A 20,979-nucleotide genomic window follows, 5' to 3' on the forward strand; every position below is an offset into this window, starting at 1 on the left:
TTAATTTAATACTAACACACAAAACTATGTAATATCTTCAAATAATAAAGTTTTACCCACCTAATAGGATTAAATATCCCAAACTGACAGCCACACTCATAGACATGCATTAACCTAAAAGAAAGGCTATCTATGCTAAGATGCATAGCACAGACTGTGCTTCTACAAAGTGCTTACTGGTTTTGTCTTAGCTTTATAACTGCTAGGAAACCCCTGAATGCTTTCAGAGATCATATAGCCAGTTTCTCTCCTTTCCCCCCAATCATTCTCCACTAGACTGTAACCATTTCCCTTTATCAGATTGTCTCTATGGAGACTTGAGAACCCGACATCCAATTTCTCATTATCAGACTGTCTCCTCTCCATGGAGACATAAGAACCATTCAGTCAATTTCTCATTATCTGATTGTCTCCATGGAGGCATGAGTGCCGCATACAGAACTGCTACTAAGCATGCAATCATTTGCTAGAAAAAAAGCCTCATAATATTTTCAATATTCTTTTTCATTTACTTGCTTTCTCTTAAAACTTGTTACTAAATCAATCTAAGGTCCTTAAACCAGTCATTCTCCCATGCACGAATGAGAAAAAACACATTAATTTTTCTTTTATGCTCTTTTAACAAGTTTATTACACCGCAGTACCTACATATCTTAAAACTGAACAAGAAGGGAGAAAAACGGAAAAAAAGAACAGCAGCACCTATTTACAGCTCTCATTACACTTAAAAATAACTGAGAAAACTTTATTTTATAGCATGCAAAGAAAACCATACACCACAAAAATAATACTATTAAGAAAAAAAAAATTCTCCCTTCTCTTCCCCTCCCCCAAAGCATTTTTGAACATTAACAAAATGAAGTAGGGCATATATAATTCAGAGTCCCCAACAAGTCCAACAAATTCTGAAAAAGTCCAATATTTCCAGATTTTCTTGTTCTGTCATATTTCACATATATAATTATTGCACTGTAACTCCCACATTAAGTTACTAGTTTTATTACTATTCATTGCCATCTCCCAAATCCTGTCTCTGTTTTATTTCCAATGTACTCTTGATTCTTCGAGTGAACTCTCATGCTCCCTTCCTTCTCTCCAACATTTTCTGTTGAAACACTGGAAAAGATTTTACAGGTACAGTCTCTCTGTGGTCTTTATTACCAGAAGAACAAGAAGCACAATCTCCTTCTGTTTCACAGCTCACTTTCTGTTGGACAAACTTTTCTATTCACTCCTTAGCATGTACTTCATGAAAAAATGATTTTGTCCCCTCACAAAAGAATACCTCAATGACAGCTGGGTATTGCAGTTTAAATCTCACACCTGCATCTCAACATTCCCCGAATAGTGCAATGAATTTATTCCTCTTCTGCCTGGTGTACAATGAGTAATCATTCTCCACAAACATTCTGCTCCCACATTTAGTATATTGTCCTTCTGCCAAACTTCTGTCAGAATCAACTCCTTCTACTGGTAGGATTGAATCTTTACTATTTACGGTCTAGGCAGCTTTTTCATAGCCTGGTTTGGAGCAATACACATAATGTGCCCTTTCAACTATCAACTCCTGTTGTGGAATACCAGTCCAGTTGCTTATTTGTTCTTTCATAAAATTAATGCAGTCTTTTCCTTCTGGCCTCCCTGGTATAGCTGAAAATCTTAGGTTTTCCCTGCATGCTTGGTCATATAATTCTATTATTTTTGAAACATCCTTTCCTGAGTAGTCTCATATTCAGCCACCCTTTTCATTTTCAGCCTCTGATTCGTGCAGCTTTATCACCTCATCTGAATATCTGTTTAAATTTTCTTCCATTTTGTCCAGCCTTTTGTTGCTTGTGTTGATATACTCCATCAGTGTTTTGTTTATATTAACCAAGTCTGTGTGCAGCTGTCTTAGATCTTCCTGAGGGTTAATGGAAGCCATGTCTGGAGGTTGCATTGCTTTCTGATTAACAATTGCAGAACTCTCCTCAGTCAGTGTTTTTTTCCTCACATCTGTGGCTGATTTTTTTTCCAGGCTCTCTGTATTTCTTTTTTCCTGCCATCCAAGCATACTAGTCACTACTGAAAATTACCCATAATCTACTGGCCTTCTCTGCTGAGCTTCTGTTTTCACACTGGAAGAGCTAGAGTTACTCAATGTGCAGCCAAGTTGGAAGTCCGACTTTACAGACTTCTGATACAAAACTCAAAAAAAAAAAAACTCTCCCTGTTTAAACATGTAAACATGGGGCTGCTCAAGTGCATGCAGACTTGGGTTTGAATATGATTAACCAAGCAAATTTGATAATTTATGGGACTGCACTGAACCATCAAATATAGAAATAAATTTAACCATATTTATCTATCCAAATCAGCAAATGGGTATGAGAACTACAATGCATTTCATCAGCATTTTGCTTGTGTTTTCTGTCAGGAAAAAAAAAATAGAAGCAGGACACAATAGCAAAGTCAAGTTTACAGATTTCTAAAACAGAGGATTGGCGCCTACATACCACCAGCTCAAGTTGGCTGTAGCACTACAGCAAAGTATATGTAAAGTATAAATCAAGGATACTGTATCTTCCTGTATGTTTTAGTTGGACACTATAATTAATCCAAGGTGAGGATAAATCTACTGATAGAATTAATAGTACAGCTGTTTGTTTTTCATTTTATCAGCGCATGCAATTCCATTTTAAAAATTATAAAGAACATCTTTAAATTTCTGTACATTATAAACTGAGATTGCAAAAAAACAATTTACAAGAACGTCCTACTTCTATGAATCAGCTTCTAGTAAGTCTTTGCTTTATTAATCAAAGTACCATGGCACTGAAGATCAATGCAAAGTGTACCCTTGTATTTTAATCATAAATCAAGACTCAGAAAAAAGAATATGACAAGAATTTGTGAACCCTTCCCCAATGCCCTTTTCTTCTATATACCTACAAATACGATCATGTACGACAAGTTTAATTAAAATTCAAAAATAAATTAATCAAGTAGATTGAGAAAACTAAAACTTACAGTCACACTCAGCATCTTAGTTCAAAATAAATCTCACAAGTACACAGCAAATACCAAAGAGATTAGTGCTTACCACACTCTGGAGATTCATCAGAACCATCACCACAGTCATTGTCATGGTCACAGACAAACATCTTTGGGATACACTGCTTGTTTTGACACATGAATTCTCTTGAATCACATCTGTTGGTGTAATCTATAAACACAAATGAAAAAAAAATACAACTTATACCTATGGCGATCAATTAATGTATACACAAGAAAAAATGTAAGCAAAGTTTTTTTTTTGGGGGGGGCGGGGGTAATATTTATTCATACACACAGAAGGCTTTCAAAGATTAAGTAACACATACAGAAAAGCCATCCAAGGCAACTCATAGGACTTGTAGAGTTTAGAAGCATGTAATCAGTTCCCATCAATACATGTTTAACAATTAAGAAAACACCACAATATGTTTTGAAAACAGTGTACATGTTGCATAACTGCTAATCTGCCCTTCTAGAGGGAAGGTGAATGACTTCTGTCACTGTTGGCTTAAACATCATCTGGCAACAGACATCTAGCTGCAACAATGTGTCAAGCATCAGTATTAGTCAAACTGGGGGAGTAGACACATACACACACACACATGCATACACACAACATACATATGAATGAGAATACAGAAGACGCAACTACATGTTAACAAGAGGGGTACAGGAGGCTAAAGAAAAAAAATCTGTATCAAGCACACCTGGAAAGAATTCTGATGCATAACACCATACTGTTATCAACACCAATAAAAAAGCATTTAGTAGCTCATCAATCAGCCTTTAATTCATCTTCTTAAAATATCAAATATAATTAGAAGGCTAAGGGAGTGCCAAAATACTACAAAAGTTTGAACATTTCAAAGATGTCCATGCTTAAGGAAAAAGGACTGGAGGCCAGAACAAAACCGAATCACTTCTTTTTTTAATCATTCTACCTGCATTAGTTTTTTATCCCATACTAGGGGCATTTATCTGGATGTCTGAGGAAATGAGTGTGACCTTACAATGGAAAGACTGGGAAGGGATCTCTCTGTTAGTCAAAAATGAGCACATATATTAGTAAAAAAAAAAACCCCATCAAAGTGACAATCTTTGAAAGAAAGTAAACATTACACTTTGGTCAACAAAAACATCTGAACGTATATACCCCTTACCCCTCTGGCTCACTACTCAGAGGAGTTCAAATTTGCCAATCCCACACTGTCACAGTGCATCTTGTTCTCGCAGCAGAGGGGAACTCGGCATGCAAAAGCACATTCCCCACTGGGAGACAGCAATGGCAGCTTTAGAAGCTGCCAAGGGAGTGCCTCCCATGGAGAGAGGATAGCTCTCCCTAAGACCAGCCGACTCTGTACCATGCATACTGATGGAGAGTTGAATGGTTTTCTCAATTAGAAAGTCTGACTCCCATACATTTAGAACAAATGGGTGAAAGGGGTGCTAAAAATGGGGCAAGGTCCAGGGGAGGGGGTAGCAGACAAAAAAAAAAAAAACTGTCTGATGTTGAAAGACTGAATAGCAAGCCATGCAATGGAATGACATAGAAGGCCCCTTCTACCTCTGCCAGTACATCCTACTTAGCAAAGAGGAAGAGCTGAGGAAAAAAGTCCTTAGCCCAGAGCACAACCATCAGACTGTGGGTGGGCAGTATAATGAGCTGTTACTCCCTGAAATAAAGCTCACATTTACTACACTGCTTATACCCTAATCACAAAAGCTAGATGAAAACAATAATTATGAATAGCAAATATGTCAGTAATACAGCACAAAAGGAAAATATTTCTAATTCATAAGTAAGTACTTGGCAATCAGTCTACAGATTACAAGTTTAGCCAATATACCATATTCAAAAGTTCCCTCAAGCCCAAAGAAGGGCAGCACAAGCCAGGCCATGGACAGAATTTGAAGCTGCCCATCCAGTTATCTAAATTTACCCTGAAGGTGGCAAAGGTGCTTTTCTACTTGACATTTACTGAAACGTTAGCTCTACAAGTGGGAATACAAATTCTTCATGACAATGAGTCTTATTTATCTGTTGATTAAGGTTTAGTTCCTAACTGCTTACCAGACGAAACATTTGCTCAGCAAAGGAATAGGATGTCGAGGAGACATTCCGTGGCTGGACAGGTTAGGCATAGATACCCGCAAAGGAGTCTGTGTGACCAAGTAGAGAGAGGGTTGTCAGTCTGTTTAGGTAACAACCTTGAGCTCTCTGATCCTTGTCAAGTTTTTATAGATCCAGAAATGGGTCTCCAAAATCTGTCTTTTCTGGATATCAGGAAAGTTTCTGTAAAACTCACCTCTATGAACCCCAATGTCAGAAGGTTTTGCAGAATGGGGGAAGTAGGTGTTCTTGATTTTTTAAGTAAGGAGGATTCCTGCCACTTTTGGGATTTTTATCAAATTGTAATCAGTAGCTGTAAAAATGACTGTAGTATCCATATCTGCTGGGTGATTATTTCATTCATACCTTGGCATGTGGGGAGAAATTTAACACTCTGCATGACATCTCTCCTTCCTCAATTTTTCTAAACACTTCAAAAGTATGGTTCCCAAAGTACAGTTCCTTATTTAAGGGGTGCACTAAGCAGCTGCGCTTCGGCATCCTCTGGCATGGACAGTACCTTCGGCCATGCATGTTTTCTAGACAGTGAACCTGTCGCTGTGACTAAATTTTGTGTTCACGGCATCATTACCACCCTTAATTCATTATTTCATCAGCTGACTGTCTAGATGAGCCGTAAAGGTTTTAACCTCAGGTCTGTATTTAGGCACTCCCTGTATCTTTTCTCTCAGGTGGTTTAAGAGAGTCATCTGAAATTTGGTCAAGTGAGTCTGTAATTAATGGCCTTGAAGGCCAGGGTAGCAACAATATAAACAGTCTTCCCAAATTTATCCGGCACACAGTTCTCTTTATCATTTAGGACACAACTGAGAATAGGAACTGATTTGGACCCCTTCTCTGGTTTAAAGGACACTAGAGCTGGATGCACTACTAGATTCTTCAGAGAAATCTGGAAGCATTTAACTCCCACCTCTTGTCTGCTACAGCCACCTAAGTATTGTCAGAATCCCATCTTCTCTTAATGGAACTGTCAAGTGAGCTTCAGTGAAGGGCACACAGGACTGGATCATCAAAGGAGCTTCACTAGAGGTCTCAGAGTGAATAAGAGGCACAGTCTATGTTCTGCAAAAGCACTTCATCAAGACCTAGCCCCTTCCCCACCAAACTAACTGAAAACACCATCAGTCCGAACTGCATCTCCCACACCCTTTTCTGCTTTCTTCTTTAGCTGTACTTTCTTGGGTAAGACATCAAAATCCAAGGATGGCCCTGCAGACTCTGTCACGGACTGGGTGAAAGGCTCAAGCCTCGAGGTACTGCTGCAGGGAATGCAATACTACCTTGAGACAGTGCTGCAGGGAATGCTGTCTACTCAACAGTTATAGGTGTGAAACCCTAACAAAGGTTGCAGTCTGTCTTCATATTCACGCCCTAAACAAATGGCTATGGATATCTTTTTGGAGAATTTGCTTGACACAAATACACCTTCCATTCTTAGGCTCTAACATGTGGCCACCAAGGGAATGAAAAAAGACAGACCATGCAAAACAATTTTCTCAAAAATATAATAAGGAAGAAGACTGTTTCCCAAAGGGCTACTTACCTTGTCCTGAGCTTTGAAGCAGAACAGACACCAAATGTTACCTCTACAAGGCACGCACAAAGAACTGCAGCAAGACAATTTTAAAATGGCACAGATAGATGTTTTACAATGTGAGTTTCTTGACATGCCCAGAGGGAAAGGGTTCTGGCACTTGAAGTCAGGTTGGATGTCCAGAACCCAGCGACAAGTCATCACAGTAGTGAGGAGTACAACGACAGTGATCTCCATTAACAACACTTGTGAACTTTCACTTGGGACATCATTAGTAGAAGAAACAGAACAATTGGGACTATGCAATTTGCCTGACAGCTCTAACATCACCTTCTTTACTATAAAATGTGTAAAAACAAAGGGCAGCAAAAATCAAAAGCCAATGTTATGAAGAAGGAGTTTTCAGTAAGACTTTTGAGGACTGTACAAATGTGTTTTGGATTAGGTCAAGTGTCTCCAAAATTATGAAAGGGCATAGTGTGAGGTGAGTGTTTAATTGCAGTATATTAAGCAGTAGAATTGCATGCTATTCTCCCATGGGTGTGTAACTGTGGAGTCAGCATATCTAAGGCGATCTGGGCCAAACCCACCTATGTGGCTGCACAAAAGGATTGCCCCACTCCAAAAATGGAAACTTGTTTTTAACGATTATTTTTTACTTATAGTCTTTTCTTTATTTTTGCATATATTGTGTTAAGTGCCTTAATTTAGGGTTAACTATTTGTTGCTTTGCTTAAACTGTCTTTGTTCTGACATGAATCCAAAAAGTACAGTTTTGTACCTACCATAAATGTAGATGTTCGAGTGCTAATACAGCTGCAGTAATCACAGATGGGTTCTCTGCCGTCAGGCGGGTCCTCGGTCGGCCGAATTCCAAAGTCTTGGTCCGGCGTCGGTTGTAGTCGTTTTCTTTCTTGACGTCAGTGCGACAGGGGTATATAAGACACAGCCGACGCCATATTCTTCAGTCTTTCTTGCTCCAGATGTCAGGTGCCCCCAGAAGGAAGGCAATACATAAATTATATATATATATATATATATATATATATATATATATATATATTCAAGCAATGCAATGTAATCAAAAAACAGTAGTTGCAAGCAAATACACCATAGAAGGATAACCCCAAATTAGGTTGCAAGAGGAGGTGTTAGCCACTAGTCCTTTACCAAGAGGGGAAGGAGGGAGGGAAACCTGTACTGCAGCTGTATTAGCACTCGAACATCTACATTTATGGTAGGTACAAAACTGTACTATGTTCATCGTGCATACAGCTGCAGTAATCACAGATGGGTAGAATCCCAAAGCTACGCACAGGGTGGTAGGCACTAGGTGGAACTGGGAGCAGCCAGAATGCCCTGCAACACAGCAGTGGCAAAACCTCCTCTAGTTTTGGAATATAAAGGCAGGTGGTAGTGTTTTGTGAAAGTATGCACAGAACTCCAAGTGGCTGTCTCCAAAATATCTTTGGTAGAAACTCCTCTGAGGAAGGCTGTAGAGGTAGCTGTGGCCCTGGTGTAGTGGGATCTGATGCCTGTAGGGACAGATTTTCCATGATAGGCGTAACAAAACCGTATGCAGTGGCCTATTCATTTTGAAATTGTCGGTTTGGTAACTGGCTTCCCTTGAGCTCCTACAGCATAGGAGACAAAAAGTTGTTCTGATTTCCTGAAAGGCTTTGTTCTGTCCAAATAGTAACGTAGCTGCATATGGATGTCTAAGGAGTGTAGTAGCCTTTCCCCTTTGTTTTGAGGATTGGGGTAAAAGGTAGGTAAGTGTATGGCTTGATTTAAAGCTACCCTGGGTACCACTTTAGGCATAAATGATGGGTTGGTTCGAAGGGAAACCCTGTCCTGATGGAAGATGAGAAAGAGCTGCACAGCCATGAGGGCTTGTAGTTCCGAAACCCTACGAGCCGAGGTAATGGCCAGAAGGAAAGCTGTTTTCCAGGACAAATATTGCAAATCTGTTGAGGCAGCTGGTTCAAAGGGAGGTAATGTTAATTTTTCTAAAATGTAATTAAGATCCCAGGCTGGCACTGGTTGTTTCCTTGGTGGTCTTATATTCTTAGCCCCTCTGAGGAACTGTCTTTAGAGTGGGTGAGAGAATAAGGGTGGATCCGTGTTGAATTCTGCAGAAATGGCTGAGGCATGGATTTTTATGGAGGAAAATGAAAGTCCACTGTTCAGCAGCTCAGCTAGATACTGTAGTACCCAATAGCACATCCTTTTGTAAAGGAGCATCTAGTAGTTTAGCTTTCACATGATCAGGCAAGATTTGTTCCCTAAGCCATGCATGTCTACGAATAACTGATCCTGTAACAGCAGCTCTACTTGAGGCCTCTAGGGCATCATAGCCACATTGTAAGGTGTGCTTACCCACTTATTCTGCACTATGCATCATATCCTGCAACTCCTTCAAATCTGGTTGTTCAGGTTGAGACATTTTATTTCTTAATTGTGATAACAGAAACTGCTGATATTTAAGCATATGAAACTGACAATTTAAGGCCCTCATGGCTAGGGTGGCCGAGGTATACACCTTTTTTCCCCACCTTTCTAAGGATCTTGACTCTCTTTCGGAAAGTAGTGGATTCTTAGCAGTAGAGGCCTTCATTCCCTTGGGGCCTTGAGAAATGGTTTCAGGGTCAGCATTATGGCTTTTGTACAGAAATTGGTGAGAGTTAGGAACTCTTTAGTACCTATCAGGCTTAACTGGGGCAGGAGGCAGGGAATCCGGATTAAGGCAAGCCTCTGAATAAACATCATCCAGTATGTCCAAGACAGGAGGTATCGCCAGAGGTCTGTGTTGAGGTAACAGAAGAAATTCCCTAAGTCTTTTCTTGGAATCAGAAAAGTCTTGGCCTTCCCAATGGAAGTGTTCCCTCAAGGTGTGCAAGGTTTCCCCAAAAGAAAAATCCTCAGGAGGAGATACAGAAGGAATGGACTGCTCTGCATCAGAATCTTCAAAAGGGGTGAAAGAGTGTTCCTCTACCTCAGAATGATCTGAAAAAATGGAGCCCTGATCAGAAGAGGGAGAATCTTCCTCCACTCTGGGTCTCTTGTCTGGAGGGGGTTGGGAACCCCTGATAAGAGTAATTAAATCCTCAGCCATTTTAAGCATCTGCTTTTTAGGCATGGGGCCTGGAGATGGGCCCTGTGCAACAGGCCTCTTGGGATACCTGGCTGATTTGGACTTAGTAAAGGCCTTAATGGAAAAGGAAGATGAGGGTCTAAAGACACCATGGGTGGAAGTGGACCTGTCCACATTAGGAGGCTCAACGCTCACAGTGGCTTCGGTGGTTGTAGTCTGGGTATGGGCAGAGGTACCTGCGGTCTCGGTTACAGAAGACCCCGCCAAAGAAGTGTCGTCGGTAGTCAGGGACTGCATAGGCGTCTCGCTGAGAACCGGACCACGTGTAGCCGGTTTTGGCGTGGTGTCGATGGGGACCGCAGACCTCGCGTGTCGGTCCTTGTCCTTGCGTTTTTTGGACAAAACGGTAGTCGGAGTCTCCGACGACATTTTATAATCAAAGGCTTTACCGAAAAAATGTTGGGTGAACTCCGCCCGACGCTTAATAGTGCGCTTATTGAAAGTAGCGCAAAAGCGACAGCCCGAGATGTCGTGGTCTGGGCCTAAACAAGGTATGCAGAGGGAATGGAAATCCTTATGCGGAATTTGCTTCCCACAAGAAATACAGTTGTTAACTTTTTCTGACATCGGTCTGAGGCAAGAAAAGTTTCCCCAACGGGGTACTTAGCTTTAATGAAGACTTCAGTTTCCAATTTTTTGTAAATTCAGGAGCTGGCCTACCCGCACTTGCGAACTGCTTCTGCTTCAGGCACCGCGCGGCAAAAAAGACTGAAGAATATGGCGTCGGCTGTGTCTTATATACCCCTGTCGCACTGACGTCAGGAAAGAAAGTGACTACAACCGACCCCGGACCAAGACTTTGGAATTCGGCCGACCGAGGACCCGCCTGACGGCAGAGAACCCATCTGTGATTACTGCAGCTGTATGCACGATGAACATCAATATTTAACTCTTACAGAATTAGAGCAGTTACACTTGTCTCTGCTAAGACCAAAAAGGCACAAGAAATGACATCAAACTAAAGGAAGTCTGAAGAGCGACTACTGTCGTTGCAAGAAAACATGAAGCAGTTCAGTGTGCGTAGTGTCCTTTCTTTTGCATGTAGGTTTCATGCAACAGTCACAAGATCAATATTCGATACATGCACTCTGGCCCACTGCTGAAAAGAAAAAAAGTCAGGCAGGGATTATCATAGGAATCATATAATTAGTATTTAGCTAGAGGCATATATCAGTGATCTTTATGATGGACATTAAACATCCTGCAGTTTTTTGGGTTTTTTTTTTTTTGCAAACCATCACTTCATACTTTACTATTTTTCTTAGTGAAGTGCTGGGTTTTTTTTTTTGCTACATTAATACACTGCAGGAATAAAATTCAGGAAATGGGGAAAAGTGGAGAGAAAAAAAAACATAGCTTGGGAGGAGAAGAACGCAACTTGGCCCAAATGGTGTAGTCATTACTATACTTAACTGACACATTAAAGATAGTTATGAACACACAGCCTAATTCTTGCCATTAAGCCTGAGCAATTTTTTTTGTAAAGTTTTTCACTACTTTTCAGTCTACAACCTCATCAAAATGCCTGGTCTATCCTACAAACACCCTCTATGAGAAATACATCCTCAAAAAGTTATGAGTTAATGCTATTACACATTACAACACTAAAAATCTGCATTTACATACTGCAGCCAGCTCTGGTAGTCTCATCAGATCCATCAGGGCAGTCCTTATCCCCATCACAAAGCCAGCGCAAAGGAATACACACATGAGATCCTGGGCAGTGGTGTGACTCGGGGCTGCAGGTCTTTGTGTCTGTAAAAGAGAGCAGACAAAGTTACTACCACAATCAAAAGGTAACACTGTACAGACACTAGAGATAAGACAGCTGTTTTATTTATGTGAAACAGATTTCAGGTAAGCAATTACAAATTTATTTAACGCTACATAACTGCTGCATTACAACTGTTATTGGTACGTGTTCCAAGTCCTAAATAAATATGCAACTTCAGATCGAGTACTGTTCGGCGGACACATATAACATACATACATTACAGATTTGTGGACATTTCCATCTGTCCACAGTCATTAGCCTCAGCCCAACAGCAAAGATCATGGCACAAACAAAGGCAGGATGTATAATCCAAAATTATTTGTTGCAGTGTAAAGCAAACAGCACTGAAGGAGCACAACGTGGCAACAGCTTTCTCTGATGAAGATGAAGACACTCCCAGAAGATGATTAGTTATGCTGAGTGCTCACTCTATGCATACACCAATACTGGTCTTCATGGCGTTCACACTGATGTGTCTAAGTAAAGAGGTAAGATAAACCTCAGCTGTACAGCCACATAAAGCTGCATCCTCCTCACGATGTGAAAGGCAAGTCAGAAATGCCTTGTCAAAAGGAGCAAACCTCCTTAACCATACCCTATTTTGGAATATTATAAACAGACAACTTCACCTTCCTTTTTTGTTTTTGCCAATTTACTAGCAGACAACTTTTTTAAATTTCCACTGTAAATCTTATAATAATTTCATAAAGATGTAAAGCAACAGGTTAAAAAAAATAAGGATGTTTACAATTAGCTATGGGTTATATGGAAAAATAAAATCCTGTTACTTAAACTTTTCCTATGAATTAAAAAACAACATACTTGCACACTTCTCTGTTAAGGAAGACTTCAAAAGGACTGCACCACTAACACAGGATGTGACATTTTAAAATGACACGTTTTATTTTTTACCACACATATGAGCTGCTAAGCAAAGGTATTAGAATTCTGCAGAAATTAAATATCTGTAAAAAGAAGGAGTATCTTCCTGTACTGAGCAATGAACTTGGCTGGGAACAGCAATATATGGATGCCAAGTTGTATTACACATAACAGACTATCTAAATGCAAATGAGAAAGAAGAGTGGTACTTGGCTGCCTACGAAACAGGATGAGAAGGGCAAGTGAGAATAAACACTGCAAAAGCTGTACAGAAAGTGATTACTGAATGAAACCAGCCTAGTCCCAAGGGAAGCAGAACAGCATCATAGCTGAAGACATGAAAAAAGGAATGGGATCCTTTGTAATGTTCATTCATATATAACGGCAGTGGGAAGAGATGATGTCACACTATCTGTGGACAGCAGAAGGACACAACAGACTGGTTTGTCACCCTTGTGCTCAAATGCAGTAAGCAAATACATATAAACAACTTGCTTCTTTCTTCACAATGACAATCCCATGCAACAATGTACAAACTCAGGCAGCATGCATGATAAAAAAATTCAGTTTGCTTATTCATGAAATCATAAGCTCTCCTATGAAACCCCATAGTGAGTGCAATTCCCAGAGTTTGGTAGGTCGATCAAAGCTGTAGTACCTCTTTGATAAAAAAAAATAATGCAAAAAACTGTTTTGGTAGTTATCAAATTTACTGACCAGCCCATCGTACAACAGTCACTAAGGGAATTAACTTCTTCAGGCATATCCTAGGAACACTGAGAAAGATGGATGGCATACAAAGTTCTTCTATGTGGGAAGGTGATACTGGCTACCACAGATTGTGGATCAGCCACTCCTAAAACAGGACCCCTGCACACCCTACTATTCTGTCTTTCCTTAGGAACACTGCATAATGAGGAATATCCCATGTATGCCCCTTCACCAAGATGGTCGCATCTCTTCAGTAGGAAGACAGCCTTTCAGCTATACAGGCTCTTAAAGCCTCATGAGCAAGGACAGCAGTGGCCATCTATGGCCATAAGATCATATTGCTACCTGTGGAGCCTTATCCTTCCCACCACATATGGAGTTACACTCAGGGAACATGCACACATGTATTACAAGGGGATGTGCCCTGCCACATGTTCCCCCAAATGTCCAGGCTGGCTGATACCTTATCACTAACTCCAGTCTCCACTGAGAAGTGTGAGTTTTAGGAAAGTCTCTCAGACACTACTACACCCACTCCTTGAAACATATGAGCAGGCTTTACACCTCAACATCCCTCTCCCCCACCATCACTGATTCCACTACACTGTCTGAGCTGCTAATCAAACCCAGTCTGCCTGAGTCACATTAGGATGTCACCCTTCTATACCATGGAACAGGCATCCACATAAAAAGTATTTCTACTTTATTTTTATGTAGACTAGGCTCACAGTACATTTTTCAGCTATGACCACATTACAGCAATAAAAGTACACATGCAAGCAAGTTAAACTGACAATGATTTCATATTTCAAAAGAAAAAAGGTGAGGTAATGTTAGAAGATAAGTATGCAGAATGAGGTATTGACCACTGGCAAAAAAGCAACAATCTTTAATGATGGTGGTACAAAGGCGATTACGTGGTCAAGCACTGGGGGCTTGCACTACAAATCTGGAGATTTTTATCATCACCAATACTCTATTATATTGGAAAAAAAACAGCTGATAACTATTGACAGGCTATACTCTAGTGTATGAATCAGGATACATTTAGTCATGGCAGTTTTAATGCATCAGTAGTTATTCTGAAACATTTAGCACTTCCTTAAGTCTGTTAAGATATTGTATCTGGATGAACTACAAAAATAAGATGAGGATGAAGGCAGAAACCCAAGTATTTGAAATTATTTAGAAAGTGAAGAAACTTCTCTGGAATGGGGATGTAGCTCAAGGGTCAGATAACAGGAAGAGTCATTTTGCTGAGTAAAAAGCAATGGCTTCTGTTTTCCAGTTTATGGAAAGATGCACAGTGTTGAAGTGGTCCTAAATCATGAAAAGGAAACGAAACAGCATGAAGTTTGTGAATGTATGGGGCATACTACCCAACAACCATGCTATCCAGCATAAAAAAGGACCAGAATGCCAGAGATGTTAAAGGTAGCATAGAGGCAGGGTGTCTGTGTGGCACAGATGTTCCAAGATCGAGAGTGGACTCAAACCATTAGTATGGCTGACTGGTGAGGCAGGGTGAAGTGACCAACTGCCAGTCGTCCTACCCATGGTAAGCACAGGAGAAGGCCCAATGTCTGTGTGCCATCTGGTGGAAACCAGTAGCCTCAAAGGTGATCACCTCAGATTTCAGGAGTTAGGGATACTTACGGGCTGCCATATGTATGATGGCTCCCTCCTAGCTCCGAGTCCGTGGCTCCACATTGGATCTCTTGCTTTCAAGGGCTACAACTGAGCTACCAAGGAGGTTAACCCTTCAAGCAGTTGAGAGGACTCTCCTGGCAAAGGGCTACATACAGGAGGAGCAGGTAAGGAGCAACTGGGGAGGGGGATATGGTGTATAGATGGTGTTGAAGTTGGGCAGAAGGAACAGACAGAAGCTCAATGACAAGGGGGAGGGGAGAAATAAAGAAAAAAACAGTGCTAATGTAAAGAAAAAGCAACAGCGGCCTGAGGACTAAGCATTGCGGGATGCAGCTACTTACCTTGACAGGGAAACATGAGTTTATTTGCACATATGTTCTACTTCAGAAGTTTTTTCTTACTGAAGAAAGGAAGGCAGCGACAACAGCCAAATACACATTTCAGATGAAAGTTAAAGAAGCTAGACAGAGTCAGCTGGTTTGGGTAAACTAGAGATGACAATGGCAGTTTTCCACCAGTCATATTTTGCATGATATTATCATTAAGAGTAAGAAAGGCAATTAGGACACTACAACTCTTCCTGAAGTCATGCTTCTATTTGCCAAGAAGGATACAAGAGTTAAGGCAAATGGAAATCTAAGAACAAACTGCCCTCTCAAGATATAAATGGTAACAGGGAAGTTACAAGACAAATGGCATGACAGAAACTAGCAGTTCAGGTGCACTTGTTTTGTAAAGAGAATTACTGCAGAAACGTTCCAGAACAAGGAAAAAGAATAGCTGTGTAAAATCTTACCATAATCACAGATGTCCTTCTCTTCCATCTTGCAGTATTCATACTGTGGGATTTTCCATCTCAGGTGACCCGACGTCAGCTCCTATACAAAAGTTTAAGCCCGACTGCTGTAGGTGCGTGGGATGTCACACACAGAGCCATAAACGTGACATCTGCTCGCACAGACCTCAGAACTTGAAGCCCAGGATAAGGTGTACAAAAGAACAAGTTGAGGCTAAGAAACAAATGTCCCTGAAGGGCTGTACAGATTAGCCTGTAGGGAGTGGATAGAGAGGTCAAAGACCAACCACCCAGAAGAGATAGAAAAAAGGGGTGTGGAGGGTGGGAAGGAATACTGCAACATGGAAGAGAAAGACATCTACAGTTATGGCAAGATTTTACACAACTATTCTTTGTCCTTCTATTCCTATGTTGCAGTATTCATACTGTGGGAGAGTACCACAGCTAGAAGGAGTGAAGGGATGGGGAAGAGGTAGAGGATTCCAAGAATCCCTGCAGGATTGCCCCAACAAATCTTGCTCTAGCCCTGGAGACCTGGTCTAGCTTGTAGTGTTTTGTGAAAGTGCGAAATGTAGACCAAGTAGCTGCTTCCATTATGGAGGCTGTGAGCAGCCCTCTAAGAAAGGCCTTGGAGGTAGCCATGCCTCTAGTTGAATGAGCCCTAACTCCTTGAGGCAATTGTTTGCCATGATGTGAGCAGCAGCAAAGAACAAATTTCCTGATCCAAGAGGAAATTATTTGTTTGGAGACTACCTTACCCAGAGCCCCGAGGTGAAAGGAGATGAAGAGTTGGTCAGATCATCTGAAGGAGTTAGTTTTGTCTAAGTAGAATCTCAGTTGTCTGTGTACATCTAGGGAATGAAGGATCCTCTCATCAGTATTAGTTGGAGAGGGGAAGAAGGTAGGTAAGTGAATGGACTGGTTTAAGGATAGTTTGTTCACCACTAAGGGCATGAAGGAAGGGTTTGTGCACAAGGTCACCCTGTCATTGTGGAAGGTGGTGTAAGGAGGATAGGCCATGAGGGCCTGTAGTTCAGACACTCTTCTAGCAGAGGCAATGGTCACTAAAAGTATGGTTCTCCATGTGCACATTTGTAGAGACCCTGTGCTGGCTGGCTCAAAGGGAGGTAAGGTGATTCTTTTCCAGCACAAAATTGAGGTCCCAGGGAGGAGGGATGGTTTTTCTTGGTGGTCTGATATGCAAGACCTCTCTCAAGAAAAGTTTAACGTCCAGTCGGAAAACGCAGTGGTGGCTGCAAAGACAATCAGGCTGAAATGGCAGAAAGGTGGACTTTTACTGAAGAATACGCTAGTCCTTCTTTAATGGGCTCACATAACTAGCTAAAGACAAGTGAGGGATCCACCTGAAAAGGATCCCTGTCCTTAAGGAAACACCATTTTGAGAATCTCTGCCATTCTGACAAATGTCCTCTGAGTACAGTTGTCTGAAAGGGATCAGAAGTTGATCACCCACAGAGTTAGGTGCAGCAAAGACACCTGAGGGTGAATGAAAGTTCATTTTTGTTGCATTAGAAGGTCCACCTTGGGGGGGGGGGTTGTGGCGATTGCCCTTAGCTAGGGACGGAAGAAGGTGGAACCAATGTTGCCTTGGCCAATAGGGGGTCACCAGCAAGATTTTTGGTTGTTCCTTCTTGATTTTCAGAAGGACCTTTTGTATTAGAGGAAAGGGAGGGAAGGCGTACAGGAACATTCCCTTCCAAGGAAAGCTGAAGGCATTCACTCTCCAGGCTAGAAGGGTATAATCCCTGGTGCAGAATGTGTGTAGTTGTCTGTTATGGGTGGAGGCAAACAGATCCACTTGAGGTTTGCTCCATTGGTGGACAATGTCTAGGAAGGTATCCCTGTGCAACATCCATTCGTGTTGTTGAGAAGATGTTCTGCTGAGCAAGTCCACTTGTTTGTTTTCCTGAGAGGGGATATAAGAGGCCTGCATGAAAAGGTTGTGGTTGGCTGCCAGATCCCAAATTTATAGGACTGTTTGGCATAACTGGTAAGCCTTTGTCCCTCCTTCTTTGTTTTGGTACCACATGACAGTTTTGTTGTCTGTCACAATGTAGAGCAGCCCTGGTTGCAAGATGGGAAGGAAAGCTTTTACAGCCAGCAAGACAGCAGTCATTTCTCTGACATTGATGTGTTGCTTTTGCTGGGCAGGGGTCCGACATTGTTGTACCCTGAAATCCTGTAACGCTGCCCCCCAGCATAGGTCTGATGCATCGGTGTGCACTGATTGGGTGGTGGGTGGGAGTTGTAGAGGAATGCCCTGGTTCTGTAAAATTTACTGAATCCAATGTAGTTCTGTTTTCAGACAGTCTAGTGGTTGTTGGCTCTGAGAACACACATTCTTTAGGTACCACTGGAATTTTCTCATGTGCATCCTTGCTAATGGGAGCATGGGCATAGTGGCTGCCATGAGAGCTAGAACTTGCAGAAATTGTCTTGCAGATAGGTGAGTTACTGAAAGTAGGTTTTGAAAATGGGACGACCAAGACTGCACTTTGGCAGAAGAAAGGATCTCATCGGGTCTGTGCTGATCCTGCAGTCTAGGAATACTTTGTCCTGTTGACGAAGAAGAGAGGATTTCTGAAGGTTTAGGGTGAATCCCAAATTGTGGAGGAGAGACATGATGAACTTGACTGGACTGGACTCTGTTTCTGCCAGAATGAGAATGTCATCCAGGTAAGGGTAGATTTAGACTCTCTTGGTTCTGCAATAGGCAATGGCTGGGGCCAAGCACTTTGTAAAAACTCTGGGAGCCATAGACAAGCCAAAGGGCAAGGCTGTAAACTGTAGGTGTGAAGAGTGGCCAGTAAAGTGCATAAACTTCCTGTGGGATGGCCTGATAGGAATGTGCAGGTAAGCATCCTTTAAGTCCAGAGTGACCACCATGAAGGCTCGGGAGGGGATGAGGGGTAGGAGAGTTTGAACGGAAAGCATCCTGAAGGAGGGAACCTTCAGGAACAGGTTCAGAAGTCTAGGAATGGTCTCCAAGGGCCATCCTTTTTTGGAACTAAAAAAGACGGGAATAGAAACCTTGTCCTTCCTGTCCTGAGGAAACTGGTTCTATAGTTCCTTGAGCCAGGAGTTCTTTCAGAATGAGAGGGAACAGATGAAGCTGATTTTTTGGAGGGAAAGGGATTCTTTTTGGTTATGGTCTTTCCTTCCAGGATAGGACATATCCTTTTTGGATGATGGAAAGAACACAAAGATCTGCTGTGATGGATTTCCAGAAGGGAAGGCAGTGGGTGAGGTGGGCTGACAGGCAGTTGAGCAGGACAGTCATGCTGAAGAGTGGCCTCCTTGGTCTGGAAAGAGCTGTTTGGCTGGTGCTTGAGAGTTGGGGGGTCTGGAGTAAGGCTGTCTCTCCTGGCTGCCCTGTGGGGCCTTGAGAAGGAAGGGCAGCCCGCTGAAAGAGTCCTTCTGACAAAGGATGTTTTTGCTGGGTAGTTCCTACAATATCTAGGGAAGGGGGACACCAGCAGACCTTGTAGTTCTTTGCTTTTCTCTTTTAAGTTTTTGAAAAGTTCTGCTGAGTTTTTCCCAAATAAAAAGTTGTGGTCCAGAGGAGCATCCATGATTTTGGACTTAAATCCTGGTAGAGGTTGTAGGCGAAGCCAGGAGTATCTGCGTAAGGCAAAGTAGCTAGAGGTAGTTTTGATGCAATGTCAGCTTTGGTTGGACAGTCGGGGGTAGAAGCCAGCAAGGTGGAAGCCTGGGAGACAAGGTCCAGGGGGCATTTAACCATGTGGGTTTGGTAATTGATAGCCCTGAAGGCCAGGGTAGAGGAGGTGTATAACTTCTTACCCATTTTGTCCATGGTTTTGCTGTCTTTATTGGCAAAAGTGAAGCAGAGGATAACTGCCTAGACTGTCTGGAGACACAACAATAACTGCTGGGTCAGCCAGGGAGTTTTTCTGGTCTTCAGGCATTTTGTAAAATCTATCCAGCCTTTTAGAGGCAGGAGGTTGTGAATCTGGATTCTTGGAGACAGAGTTAAAGGCATCCAAGAAAGCTGGAAGCAAATGAGGAATATCTGAAGGGGATTGTGACTCAAGTTCGAAGTACCTTTTCTGGGTATCTGACATTAAGGCATTATCTCACTTGAAGTATTCTTTCATTTTTATAATAATTTCCCCAAGGGTAATGTCCTCTGGTGGGGAATCTCCTTCAATAGAGTCTTCACCTGGGGAGTTATAATCCAAAGGTGAAGCAATTTGAGAGACATAGGAAATAGATTCTTCAGTAGAGGAGTAGGACTGCTCTGGTTCTTCTTCTTCTCCCTGATGAGTAGTGGTTAAAGGTAGGGAGGAAGCACAGGCTGCCCTGGGGCTCAGTACAGGAATGATGGTAGGTGCAGGGCCTGAGGACCTAAGAGCCATAAAGGCCTAGTGAGTTGGTAAACGACTGCCAATCTGGAGCTCCTTGAGGCGTGGGGCTCAAGTGTTCAGTCTTTTTTTTTTCTTTGTTGGCATGAGCTTAGGGGTAGGCTTAGAGACAGAGGCCTGGGCTGGAGCAGGAGAAGTCTCGGTCGGCCAACCAAGTGCTGGTTCCTCCTCGATGTCGGTTATGCCCAGCATCTAGCTTAACTTCGCAGACATACTTTTTGTGGCTGCAGAAATGGTCTCTGCCAGAGCAGCCATCGAAACTGATGGAGTAATCGGGTGTCCCTCATCCCCTATATCAGTAGCTGGTGGGACACTGTCTGCGGCTGAAAAGTTCTGAGGTCTGTGTGTGCAGGCATCATATTTATGGTCCCCGGTTTATGGCCCTCTGTGTGACATCACATGCACCTACAGCAGCCAAGCTTAAGCTTTTGTACAGGAGCCAACGTCGTGTCGCCTGAGGCAGAAAATCCCACAGTATGAATACTGCAACATAGAAATAGGAGGGCATAAAAAAATAATCATAACAAGGTAATGACTATTAAGATGAATAGCTAAGAAAAGTATCCCATGTCCTAAGGAATTTGGGGGTGGGGGCCATCAGATTACAATACAGCTATAATCTAGTAGTTTCCTCAGGCATATATTAACATCTTGGATAGTTAACAGGTCAAGTTTGAGACAGACAAATGTTATGAAAGTTTCTGAGTAGAAGACTCTCTAATCTCTTGTTGAATTGTATAAATACATGACTGACACTGTGATCAAACAAATTTCAAAGTGGGTAAGGTTGGAAATTATCTACCCAGACATGCATGTAAACCGAAATGAAACTAGGAAAAGGCAAGACTCATCACCTGTCAAGACTCCTGCTACCTTTGCAAAATTTTAAGTAACCACATACTTAAAAC

At 41.9% G+C, this 20,979-nt stretch overlaps 1 protein-coding gene across 1 annotated transcript in view; it reads right to left on the minus strand.

Annotated features, from left to right (window-relative positions):
- The window catches only part of LRP1 (LDL receptor related protein 1), a 2,772,300-nt gene that overhangs the window by 802,770 nt on the left and 1,948,551 nt on the right, over positions 1-20,979 (minus strand). Inside the window, exons 52-53 of the mRNA XM_044083629.1 lie at positions 11,482-11,610; positions 3,083-3,205 (exon numbers count right to left, since the gene is read on the minus strand). Coding sequence (XP_043939564.1) covers positions 3,083-3,205; positions 11,482-11,610 — 252 coding nt within the window. The remainder of the gene's footprint in view (positions 1-3,082; positions 3,206-11,481; positions 11,611-20,979) is intronic.

Source organism: Protopterus annectens, chromosome 9.part0, assembly GCF_019279795.1.
Source record: "Protopterus annectens isolate FY-2018-M chromosome 9.part0, PAN1.0, whole genome shotgun sequence".
NCBI lineage: Eukaryota > Metazoa > Chordata > Ceratodontiformes > Protopteridae > Protopterus > Protopterus annectens.